General features: G+C 53.7%; 1 protein-coding gene across 2 annotated transcripts; it reads right to left on the bottom strand.

Moving 5' to 3' along the window:
• Positions 1-4423: 4423 nt before the first annotated feature.
• On the bottom strand, positions 4424-7296 carry SERTAD1 (SERTA domain containing 1). 2 transcript variants are annotated; one of them, XM_061173244.1, is made up of 2 exons: positions 7160-7296; positions 4424-5471 (listed from the first exon to the last, which is right to left on the bottom strand). In XM_061173244.1, exon 2 carries the CDS (start codon positions 5469-5471, stop codon positions 4755-4757), a length of 717 nt encoding a protein of 238 aa, XP_061029227.1. In that variant the 5' UTR covers positions 7160-7296; the 3' UTR covers positions 4424-4754. The 2 variants fall into 2 exon arrangements, with proteins under 2 accessions (XP_061029227.1, XP_061029228.1); XM_061173245.1 differs by lacking the exon at positions 7160-7296 and adding an exon at positions 6775-6895.
• Positions 7297-13058: the final 5762 nt, after the last annotated feature.

A 13058-nucleotide genomic window follows, 5' to 3' on the forward strand; every position in this document is an offset into this window, starting at 1 on the left:
TTAGCAGGTGAAGGGAGCCTCCTTTCGCAGTTTGCTCTGAGTTTTTTGTGGTGAAAGATATGTCTCTCTCTCTGTGTCTCTGTCTATGTGTCCCTCTGTGTCTCTGTCCTCATTCCTTATCTCTCTCCGTGTCTCTCTATGTCTCTCCTTCTCTGTCTCTCTCTGTCTCTTGCTTTTCCTCACCCAAGGGGGTGTGGCCAAGGGAAGTTGAATTTAAGGGGTGGCACCAGTGTCCCAGTTCCGGGCAAGGCCACCTCCATAAACACAGGACATCCTGCAGAGCTGGGGAAGGAGGTGAAAGGCTCTCCTCAGGGACCACCCTCTCCCCACCCAGTCTGAGCCAAGCAGGAGCCAGGTCCTACCCAGTGCAGCCCAGGGAAACTGCTGTCTTCCTCACCCCCGTCCTTTATGCCTGCTCCCGCCCCCTGCCCTCTCTACCGAGCTCCAGTCCCAGGGGCCCAGCCGCCTGGATGCCTGCCCCTGGGTGTCCTCACAGACCCCTGCACCCACTGTGTCCCTCTCTGGCCTCAGTGTCAACCCCAGACCTGCTCCCCCTCCAGGTCACCATCCCAGGGTGGTGCCACCATCCCCAAGTCCCCTGGCTAGAGCCCTGGGTCTCATCCTAGGCCCCTTCTCTATTGCAGCTCATCACCCCCACAGCCTGTCCTCTCCAGCATCTCTCCCCTCCCCTCCCCTCTCCTCTCCAAGGCTTCTCTGTCCCTCCGTGGCCTCCCTCCCCTCTGGACTCCTGGCCCCCAGTCTCACCTCCCACCAATGGCAGCCAGAGAGATCCATTTACTTCCAGATTCCTTTACCCTAGTACCTTCAGAGTAAAGTTCCCCCACCCAGGGCCCTGTGTGCCCTGGTCCCTGCCAACCCCTCCAGCTCCATCACTTACCTTACCACTTTTCCCCTGTTTCCAATCAAACCCAGCAGCTTACAGATTCCTGAAAAGATTGTAGGGTCCCTCACTCCCTAACCCTTGCACATCCCTCTGCCTAGAACACTCTCCCCTCAGAACAACAGCCCTTTGAGGTAGGTACTCTTACTGTCCCAGCTTACAGATGAGGACCCTGAGGCCCAGAGAAGTCGAGAACCTTGCCTAGGGTCACACAGCCACAGAACGGCAAAGCAGAAGTTCAAACACAGGTGGCCTGGCTTTCAACACAGTATGGCTTATTGAGTCAATAATCATTGACTGGACTTCCCTGGTGGCACAGTGGTTAAGAGTCTGCCTGCCAAGGCAGGGGACACAGGTTTGATCCCTGGTTTGGGAAGATCCCACATGCCACGGGGCAACTGAGCCCATGCGCCACAACTACTGAGCCTGTGCTCTAGAGCCCACGAGCCACAACTACTGAGCCTACGCACCACAAATACTGAAGCCTGCGTGCTCTAGGGCCCACGTGCCGCAACTACTGAGACCGTGTGCTGCAACTACCGAAGCCTGTGTGCCTAGAGCCTATGCTCCGCAACAAGAGAAGCCACCGCAATGAGGAGCCCGTGCACCACAACGAAGAGTAGCCCCTGCTCGCCTCAACTAGAGAAAGCCCGTGCGCAGCAACGAAGACCCAATGCAGCCAAAATAATCATCATCATCATCATCATTGACTAAGCATCGTTAGATCTCCACACTGGGACTGCAAACCGTAGATGTCCAGTAAATGCTCATTGAATGAGTGAATGGGACAGGGGCAGAAGGTGAGCCTTGGATGGTACAGGGTTCAGATCCCCCCGAGGACTGGGATACATTCTGAGGGGCCCAGAGCCGGGGAGAGATGTGGTCAGATTTGCCTTTTACATAGGGCCAGGCACACAGTAGGGTAGGTACCCATAAATCTTTGCTGAATGAGGGAAGGGAAGGACGGGGAGGGAGAAGGAGACCAAGGACAGCTCTCCCAGGTGCTGGAGGAAAGAAGTGTATGTGTGTGATGGGGGTCCCTGTGAATGCCCATGTAGGGTAGCTGGCCTGGGGAGTGTCGTGGTGGGAGCACACAGAGGCTCTGTGAAAAGCAGCCCCACTTCCAGGGCTGGCGGCTCCTTTAGGAATGGTGTGGGCCCTGGAATCTGCTGGCCGAGGTAGTGTGGCCTCCTGGGGTTGAGCCTGAGGGCGGAGGGGCGCACCAGAGCCAGGGAGCTGCACAATCGTCCAGGGGTCAGACATGGGGAGAGTAGGGCAGGTCTTCAGGCACAAGCTGTCATAAACCGAGGGCACCAGGGAGATGGGACCAGGGCTGATCTAGCCCATATGCTGCTTTTGTGCAAAAGGCACACCCCTTCCCCAAGGCACTTGACCTCCATCTGCTGAGAAACTGCCTTAATAAATATGTAAATGCATGGTGTGTGAGACGTGTGGTAGCCCCTTAAATATGGAGCCTATGTGCGGTGCACAACCGGAGAAACTATACACAGAGACTCTGCCGAGACGGGAGCAACGCTTGCCAAACAGGCACAGGGGCAGATGGGACCATCGTTGACAGATGGGTAGGCTGTCTGCATCAATAGGTATCACAGGGACTTCCCTGGTGGCGCAAGTGGTTAAGAATCCTCCTGCCAATGCAGGGGACACAGGATAGAGCCCTGGTCCGGGAAGATCCCACATGCCACAGAGCAACTAAGCCCATGTGCCACCACTACTGAGCCTGCGCTCTAGAGCCCGCAAGCCACAACTACTGAAGCCCACGCGCCTAGAGCCTGTGCTCCGCAACAGGAGAAGCCATTGCAGTGAGAAGCCTGCGCACCCGGATGACGAGTAGCCCCCGCTCGCCGCAACTAGAGAAAGCCTGTGCGCCGCAAGGAAGACCCAACACGCAGCCAAAAAAAAAAAAATAGAAGTAGGTATCACAGATTATCCCCCAGTTTGGCACCCAGAGACATCAGAAATAGGTCCTCAGGGTGTTGTAAACAGAACGCATTGCTGACCCCGCACTGGGGACTCCTTGACCACTGGTCAGGTCTCCAGGGAATCTAAGGCAGTGGCAGGACAGACCCCAGACTGGGCACCAGGGGGCATTGCTGAGCTCAACCTAAACTCCCAAGGTCTGGGTCTGGGTTAAAACCGAGTTTGAGTCCCATTGCCCAGGGGCTGGAGTCACCAGGTGTTGGAGTCAGGCACCCGGAAGACCCTCAGCCTGGGCACCAGCTCCCTTCGGGCCATTTCCACTCCCCACCCGGGGCCATCCCATCCACTTCCAGAAATGGGCACGACTTCCTCCGCTCCTCCAGGAAGCTCCACTCTGCCCGCCCCTTCCAGGCCTGAGCGGCCGGCCGAAGCTGCCTGCCTCTCTCCCCTCCCCTGTCCCCCCTCCCTTCCCCACCCCCCCGTTTCCACCCCAGCTTCAGCCTCCCTGAAGCTTCCGGCCAGAGTGGAGGCACCCGGGCCCCACGATTTTAGTGTCCCTTAGCCGGGGCTTCCTGCATTCGAAGTGCAGCCAGCCCCTCAGGTCACCGTCCGACCCTCTGCCCCTCCCCCCAACCCACCTCCACCCTCCCCCGATGCAGCTTTCATCGTGCCCCGCCCCCCCCTTCCCGTACCCCTGGCGCTGCCCTGCCCCCACGGCCGCCAGGAAGGACGCTGCCTGGGTCCCGTGCCAGGCCTCTGAGTGTGCGGCCCCTCCCAGCGGGGCCAGGAATGCGGCTGGACGGCGGGGGCGGTGCAGACACCCGGCGCTCAGGCCAACCCTACCACACAGGCTGTCAGGCAGGTGGCCCCAGCTCGCTGGGGCCCGAGTTTCTTCTAGAAGGAAAGCAGGATCGCCTGCCGTTCTGTCAAGCCACCACACTTGGTGACTTTATTTCCAAATCAGCTTCCAAGCTGCCTTATCCCTTGCCCAAAGAGAGATTTGAGACCCGGAGTGGATTTTATTTAAAACTTGCTGGAGTCTCCCTTTCTTTCAGTGTTTTCCTGGAGAGCTGGCTCTCAGCGCTCCAAGGACAGGCTCCATCCAGCCTTTAGCTTTGTGCTTTTATTTCTGGCTCATTCTGAAAGCTCCCATCTGCCCCCACCCCAGCCCCCAAGACACACAGGTAGACTCCAGGCAAGGACTAGATTTCATTTTCAAACAGTGGCCCGGGGCTCCTCCTCCACCACCATGTACACACACGGCCACATCAGGGAGACCTGGCTGAGTATGTTCCAGGAGTTTTCCAGAGGGCCAGTTACCAGACCTAACTGGTCTGCTTCTCAGACCAAAAAGCAGTAAAGTTTGAAACCTATCTCCTCAAGTGATGACTTCTTGGAGCCTCAGTTTTCTCAACTGTAAAATGGGGCTAATAATATGCCCATCTTGTTATGAGGATTAAATCAGTTAACACATGTCAAGTACTTAGAACTGTGCTGGGTGTCCACGGCTCAATAAATGTTAGAGGTTATTTTATCACCCTCGCCTTAGCCCAGAAATAAAGCAATACACAGACTTGAGACTTCCCACGACTGGCTTTAATCTCAAAAAAACCGGTTGGGGTCTTTTCCCACATCAGGGAAAGAGTATACCAAGCTGTGCCTCCAGGGATTCAGCACTGGGCCTGGCCCAATCACATTCCAGCCACTAGGCCCTGTCATTTCATCACAAGGGCCAATTCCAGACTCCCCCCATCAGCCAGAGACCAGAGGATGGAGGTGAAGTTGCCCAGGACTGGATTCTTTCTCTCCAAAGTCCCTCTCTAGGGAAGCCAGCTGTGTCTTTCAAAGGAGAGTTGGTCCAGCCACCAGGCTCAGTTTGGACACCAGATCAACATCCCAGCTCTGGGGGGAGTCAGCGCCCTGGCCCTGGTGGCCGCTCCAGTGCCTGTGTGCCCACCAGCACATCCATGAGGTAGTCCAGTTCGGCCTCGTCCAGCTCTGGAGCTTCCTCCTTGCCTGGCCCATCCTCAGGGCTAGATTTGTGGCCCTCAGAGGCTGGTGCCCAAAGTTCACTGTCATACATGGATGTGTCAATGTCCTCAAACAGGCCCTCAAGCCCATCGTCCAGCAGACATCCAGTGGCTGGGCCGAGCAGGTCCAAGGCACCCAAGCTGGGTGGGGCTCCCCCAGTGGGGCGGCCTGGTGGCCCCTCATCTACCAGGGGCTGGGGAGCCTGGCTCAGGCCCTCAATATGGCTGAGGTCCTCCAGAAGGCTGGCCATGGACGCTGAGAGGGCGGCATCAGAGCTGGCCAGCAGGTTGTCAGCTATGCCTGGGGCTGTAGGCGGGCTGGGCACAGGTGGCAGGGCAGCTGTGGGTGCCATGGACGCCTGAATTCGCCGCAGTGTGTTCACTACCAGCACCAGGTGCCGCAGGTCCGGTTCACTCTGCCGCAGGCTGTGGTGGAGCTTGAGCACTGAAAGGTCAAAGAGGGAACTGGAGGCCACGGCTGGGGGTGCCTGTGCCACTGCTGGGTGGCCAGGATCCAGCCACCAGGTGTCGACTGCCAGGGCTTCTTTCTCCTCCTCCTCCTCCTCCCGCTTTCGCTTCAGGCCCTTGCTCAGCATCATCTGTGGGGAGGGAAGAGTCATTCACTTATGGGAAGCCAATGTGAAGTTCGTACCACTGCTGTCCGTGTGATCTTCGGCAAATCACTTAACCTCTCTGAGCCTAGGCTTTCTTAGGGAAACTTTAAGACATGAATGATAATTGTATCTATTTCCTAGAGTTGTTTTAAGGAATAAATGAGATACAAAAAGCACTTAAAACAGTGCCTGGTACATAGCAATTACTCCTGTGAATAAGTACTATTAATAATAACTATTATTATTTATTTCTGCAATGAACCATGTGAAATGTCCAATATTCAACCTTTTTTTTTTTTACCCACAAAAGCAATTGTTTCACATGGTTTAATCAAATATTTATTGTCTACTAATACTATCAGACAATAGATAAATAGACAAATACAGGAAATGTACAGATGGTGCTAGGAAGATACTAAAAGTTTCTGGAGAGTGGTCAAGGAAGGCTCCCCTGAGGAGGTGACAATTGAAATGAGCCCTCAAGTATGAGAAGGAATCAGCCATGGAAGAACCAGGGGGAAGGCATTCTGGGAATAAAGAACAACAAAGGCAAAGAAAGACCTAGAGGCTGGATGAGTTTGAACTGAAAAAAGACTCTGTGGTCAGTGCACAGAGAGACAGGGGCTGGGGGCTGGGTGCTGGGGAAGAGGGGGTCCGAGAGTAGGCAGAGGCAAGGAGCTTGGATTTTTATTGTGAGTGTGGTGGGAAGTCATTGAAGGGTTTTGAGCAGGGAGAGTGGTGTTGTGGACTGATTAAGTTTCCAGAAGATCCCCTTGGCCGCTAAGAGGAAGGGGTGGGGGGACGGAGAGGGGCGGGGGGGCGGCGGGGAGGGTGGCCCTGAGATCCATTCGAAGGCTACTGCACTCTTTGGGGTCGGCAAAGATGGTGACTTGGGAGTATAAGGCGGTAGTGGACATGGAAGGAAGTTGGTCAATTCAGGATTTATTTGGGAGACAGTGGACAGAGCTTGCCGGAAAATCCTGATGGGCACGGGGTTCACGGAGAGAAGTCTGAGGACACACACTTTCCCCGGGGTGGGTGCCCCTGAGCCAACCTGCTTTTTTAAGCCAGGCAGCCTGCAGGTACAGTACCCAGATCCTTGCCCAGCAGAACTTTAAGAGTGACCCCTCACACTACTCAAAACTGGGTCCTCGCCTCCTTCCCAGCAGACCCGAGCATCCGGAACCGCAGGAATTCAGCCCCCACCCCCGACTCCGCCCCCCCCAGGTCCCGGCGCCCCCTAGCGGCACTAGGCCGGCTTTCCCCCGGGTATTCTGGTTCCCCATACCCCGGGACCCTTTACGCTGCCCCGCGGGACGCGGTCTTTCCTGCTTGCCACCCGGGACCTTGCGTGCCGGGATCCCCGGAGAGCTGTTCTGCCCTCTCGGCCTCCGCTCGCTTCCGGAAGGCAGTGGAGGCTACTCCTCCCGAAGCGGCGGCGGCGGGGGCGGGTGAGTCACGCAGCCGGAGCCAGGGAGCCGGCGCCTCCGCCCCCTTCCCGGGCTGCGGCGTGATTCACCCGGCCTGGCCGGGGCGGGCGGCACAGAGAGGCCCGTGCGTCTCGATCCCGGGCAGCCCTGGCGCGCACCTGCCGGACCCGGGGATCGAACCTGCCAAAGGACCCCGCGGCCAGTACCCCTTCTTTCCCAGGCCTCTTCCCTTCATTTACATACCCAGCTCACCAGCTGCCAATCAGAACGAAGAGGGAGCCACCCGCAGCCAATCAGGAAGCGGTGGCGGCAGCATTGCTCGCCCGGTCCCCTTCAACAACCAGCGCCTGAGTTGAGAGACGCAGTTCTGACACCGGCTCACGACTCCAGGCTACTGACTCCCCTTAGCTACCGCCCACTCCCGTGGCAACCCCGCCCTTCATCCAGGGATTGGTCCTAGACGGTGATGGGCGGAGCCCGTAGGGGGCAGGTTCGAAGAGGGAGGAAGTTGGCTTCAGGGCGCATGTCCGGGCAGCTGCGTGAGGGGAGGGGGGAAGGTAGGGTGGCTCTTTGCCCTGTGGGACAGTGGTGGGTTGGGGCTTTTGTCTCCTAAGGTGCGGGCCCCTCACACCTGTCCACGCACCTGCCAAACCCAGTAACTGAGCTTCTTTCGCACCCAGCCCCAACAGGGGTCTACACTCTAGGCTAGCTAGGCCTGGGTTCAAATTCGGACTCACACTCACTCGGTGTGTGACCTTGGTCTCTGAGCCTACAAAGTCTGTTAAATGGGGGTCTTCTTGCCTACCTCTTGAGAGTTAGGAAAATTAAAATAAGGTAGTACCTATAAGAGCACTATATCAGGAATGCTGGGTAGTTGTATTCAATCGTGGTTACAGGCTGGAGTGGGAGGGTGGGGGTGGGATGCCACTGGAATCCCACCCTGGGCTCCATTCCCTAAGTAGCTGTTTGACTTTGGGCAAGTGCTTTAGTCCCTTAGGAGGGTCTCAGTTTCCTCACTTTTAAAATGAGAGAAATAGCGTCTGGCTCAGAGGATTGTTTTGAGGATTAAATAAAACAATTCCTGCAAAATGCTCAGAGTGGTGTGTAACGTGTCCTTTTTTTCAGTATTAATAGCTGTTGTGGTAATAGCACAGGTGCTTAGTTCAAGTGAGACATTCAGGGTGGGGCGCAAGTAGGCAGGAGTTTAATACTTGTCGGATAAACCGACAATGGGACTTAACCTTCTTCAAGTAGCTCATTTGCTAACTCCTTCTATGGGAAGAACTGTTTGTGAATAAAACTCCTGACCAAAGTAAGATATCAAAAATGCTAACTAGGGCTTCCCTGGTGGCACAGTGGTTAAGAATCCGCCTGCCAATTCAGGGGACACGGGTTCAAGCCCTGGTCCGGGAAGATCCCACGTGCCGTGGAGCAACTAAGCCCGCGAGCCACAACTACTGAGCCCGAGTGCCACAACTACTGAAGCCCGCGCGCCTAGAGCATGTGCTCCGCAACAAGAGAAGCCACCCAATGAGAAGCCCGCGCACCGCAACAAAGAGTAGCCCCCGCTAGCTGCAACTAGAGAAAAGCCCGCGCGCATCAACAAAGACCCAAGTCAGCCAAAAATAAAAATAAATTAATTTTAAAAAATGCTAACTAGACTGGTTGATTCAGGCAACCGTTATCAATGGATGCTCACCCCTTAGGGTAAAAGTTTAGTGGGGAACAGGATCTTGACAGCTTCCAAGGAATCATCCCACAGATTCCTTGCTAACTGCAAAGGGGGAAATATCCTTTTATGTTGTGGAGGTGTGATGCTCAACACCTTAACCATGTAATGAAACTTTGTATCCACAGCAGTGTCACCTGATGTGATGCGTTAGGAAGTACACAACATTCCTTGTGGAGTCTCCCTGTTAAATTTCATAAACTGAGTCTCATCAAGTGTCTAGACCCAACCTCCAGCTTATATAGGGAACAGAGAGTGACAAACACAAACAGGGACTTCCCTGGTGGTCCAGTGGTTAAGACTCCACGCTTCCATTGCAGGGGGCACGGGTTCAATCCCTGGTCAGGGAATTAAGATCCCGCATGCTGTGGGGCACAGACAAAAAAAAAAAAAGTTTAAATATAGGGCTTCCCTGGTGGCGCAGTGGTTGAGAATCTGCCTGCCAATGCAGGGGACACAGGTTCGAGCCCTGGTCTGGGAAGATCCCACATGCCGCGGAGCAACTAGGCCCGTGAGCCACAACTACTGAGCCTGCGCGTCTGGAGCCTGTGCTCCGCAACAAGAGAGGCCGCGATAGTGAGAGGCCCGCGCACCGCGATGAAGAGTGGCCCCAGCTTGCCGCAACTGGAGAAAGCCCTCGCACAGAAACGAAGACCCAACACAGCCATAAATAAATAAATAAATAAATTTAAAATATATATATATATAATTATACAAGGAGATTAAAAAAAAAAAAAACTCAGCTAGAGTACCTGCCAAATAGGGTTTCTGCAAGAGTTGAACTCGCATGTACAAAATTAAACACAAACACAATCAGACAAAAACAGAATATGGGACATCTACAGCACAACTGGGTTGTTCTACCAAAAATTCAATTTCAAGAAATCACAAGAAGGGATTGGTGGGGTTGAGGGGGAGGAAGTTTCAGAATAAAAGACACTATATAATTTCTTTATTACAGCCAAATAGGCATGTGAACCTGCATTAGATTCTGGTTTTGATTTGGGCGTAAAAACTTCTATAAAAGACATTCTTGAGAAAACTGGGAAAATTTGAATATAGACTGAATATTAGATATTAGGGAATTCTTAATTCTCTTAGATGTGAAAAAGGATTGTGGTTTGTAGGCAAGTGTCCTTACTCTCAAGAGATGTCTGCTGAGCAATTAATTAGGGGTAGAATGTCAAGATGTCAGCAATTTACTCTCCAATGGTTCAGCAAAAAATGTACATACACATCTGCAGGTAAAGGAAACTTAAAATGTTGAAAATTAAATCTAGGTGGGAGGGTATTCAAGTGCTCAGAAGACATACTTTTTTTTTTTCTATCATTTCTCTGTGCTTAAAATTTTTCATAATAAAGAGAGGGTAAAATGCTAATCTGCTAGGCAAATTCACATAATTTCCCTCGCAACCTATCTTTTTGGCCTGGGAAAAAGGAGACTCAGAGTCTCCAAGTGGCTCTTTCCAGGTCATAAAGGGAAGAAGAGCTCACAGGAGTCTGAGGAGTTTGATTAACATGTGTTTATTGAGCACCTACTATGTTGTGGGCACTGTTGTAGACAATGGGGCTACAGCTCTGGAATCGCCTCACAGAGCCTCTCTTCTCATGGATGAGGGGATGGATGGGGTGGAAAAAGAAATACGAAAACAAATAAATTGTGTGCCGGGCACTGTTCTAGGCACTGAAGATATGGCAGTAAAATTATAAACAAAAATCCCTGATATGAGGAGGTGGACAATAATAAACTTAATAAAGCAATTACTTAGTATCTTAGAAGGTGACAAGTGAAAAGGAAAAGCAGAGCAGGACGAGAGTAATGAAAGGGTGTGCAGTTTGGACAGGCAGCTGGTGGTGGCGGAGGGGTCTCCGGAGAGGTGACATCGAGTAGAGACTTGATGAAGTGGGAGAGGTAGTAAAGCTCTGGAAGAAGAGTGTTCCAGCCAGAGGAAAGGGCCAGTGCAAAGGCCCTGGGCTGAGAGGTGCTGTCTCTGCTGCCAGGGAAGAGGTCAGAGAAGTTTTCAGGCCCTTTAGAGCAGGGGTCCCCAACTTACAGGCCGCGGACCGGTCCCAGTCCCCCGCCTGTTAGGGACCAGGCCGCACAGCAGGAGGTGAGCGGCGGGAGGGCGAGCAACAGAAGCTTCATCTGCCGCTCCCCATCGCTTGCATTACCGCCTGAACCATCCCTACACACACACACGCACGTCTGTGGAAAAATTGTCTTCCACGAAACCGGTCCCTGGTGCCAAAAAGGTTGGGGACCGCTGCTGAGAGCACTCTTTGGACCTTTGTTTTTCACTCCGAGTGGGATGAGAAGACCCTGGAAGATGAATAAATGAGGAAGATACTTTCTGCTTCTGTTCAGTTGACTTGGAGAATACAAATAGGACGGGGTAATAGAGAGGCCGGGAGAGAGGTGCCTGCAGCCAGGGTGGTCCGGGAGAGTCTCCCTGAGGAGGTGACATTGGACCTGAGACCTGAAAGTGGAAAAGGAGCCAGGAATTCAAAGGCTCGGGGGAGGGAAAAGGAGAGAGCCCGGGCCTTGGGAAATGAAACCAGAAGCGAAGCCACAGGCCAGGCAGCCCTGGGGCGGAGCCTCCGCCAGCTGGGGAGGGAGGGGGGTTCGGGGGAGCGCCCCGCCCCCAGCCGGCCGCCCCACCTGGCCCCTGGGGAGAGAGGAGGCGCCGGCGGGGCTCCCGGGCATCCAGCTCGGGGCGGAGAGTGGGCAGGTGGGAGGGACCGAGGTGGCCGAGGCCCATCCCCCACCGCGGGGCCGGGGGGGAGGGCAGCTTGGGGAACGCGGACTCTGCCCTCAGGGACCCGGTTCCCTCTGCAGGGCCAGCCTTTCCACTTATCTTGCCAGTTTCTTGACGGGCGGAGCTGGGCCTCTCTGAGCCTCAGTGTGATGATCTGAAAGTTGGGGAGCTCCTCATTCTGGACTCACTGTGGTCCTAACAAGCTCCATGATTGCTCTTCACTCCCGTATCTTCAGGGCAAAGAGAGTCCATGTAAAAGTGAGTCAGATCTCCTTCCTCCACTGCTCAATGCCATCCCATGCCTTCCATCTCACTCAGGGTTCAGGGTAAAGCTCAAATGCTCCCTACGGGACTCCCACAAGACTCTACATGATTTACCCCCCTCAACTCTTTCTCATCTCATCTCCTAGTACTCTCCCCCTTGCTCCCTCTACTCCAGCCACACAGACCTCCAAATGGTCCTTCAAACACTCCACTCATGCTCTGACCACAGGGCCTTTGCACTGTGTTCCTGCCACCAGGATTGTTTCCCCACGGATTTACATGGCTCACTTCTCACCTCCTTCGGGTCTTTCTCAAATGTCATCTTGTCAGTGAGGCCTTCTCTGGCCATCCCATCTATACAGCAGCACCCCCCCATCACTCTCCTGCTTTCTCTCCACAGCAGTTATCACCCCTGGACAGACTACATTTTACTGTTTATTTCAGTAAACAGTACACACTCGTGAATTTTTCAGCCTTCTACCATGATGCTTTATGAGAGCGGGAACTCTGTTTTGTTCATGTGCCTGGAAGAATGCCAGGTCCACAGTAGGCACTCAGTAAATTTGAGCAATATTGGAATACTTGGTGTGCATCAGACGCCCTGTTACACACTTGGCATGATCGCTCAGTGAGGTAGGTGTTACTCCAGGTCTTGAGGGTGGGACATGGTGTGTTTGAAGAAGAGCAGAGAATGGTGTGGGGGAGATGAGTTGAGAGAGGTGGGAAGGAGGCTTGGCCATTGCAAAGTTGGGAGTTCGCCTTCTCAACAACAACAGCAACAAAAATTTGAGTGCTTATCTGTGCCAAGCATAGTTCTATGCACTACAACATGACCCCTCTCTCTGAGAGATTTCTCCAACAGACCAGGAGCCTAAGCATAAAGAGGTCATAAATAACTTGAGGTTGGATAGGTGCTACTAAGAAAATCAAACAATGGGAAGTGGGCTGGGTTGGGGGTGCACCTGGTCATGTTGAACTAGGAAGGGCAGGGAAGACCTCTCTGAGAAGGGGACATTTAGATTGGTGAAACTATGGAGGAAGTGTCCTCTGTGCTGTTAACAGCAAGTGCAAAAGCCCTGGGGCCACCTGGAGTTGCGAGGGAGGGGAGAATGGGAGATTAAACTGGGGAAATTAGAAGCAAGATTGTCAGGCCTTGCAGGGGTTGGGGTTTTATTCTGAGTGTGAGAAGTCACCAAAAGTTTTAACTAGAAGTTAGACACGATCCACTGGCCATCCACATCTCAATGTGGACCCCATGTACCTTCTTGAGATCCCTTGACCACCTCCTCTTTCTCTGGATTGGCACCCACCTGTTAAGTTACCCAGCTGTTTTCAGACTTAGATGCAATGCCCCTCTCAGGGTGAGAATCTGGCTTTGAGCCAGAAAACGAAG

Source organism: Eubalaena glacialis, chromosome 18 (genome assembly GCF_028564815.1).
Source record: "Eubalaena glacialis isolate mEubGla1 chromosome 18, mEubGla1.1.hap2.+ XY, whole genome shotgun sequence".
NCBI classification, from domain to species: domain Eukaryota; kingdom Metazoa; phylum Chordata; class Mammalia; order Artiodactyla; family Balaenidae; genus Eubalaena; species Eubalaena glacialis.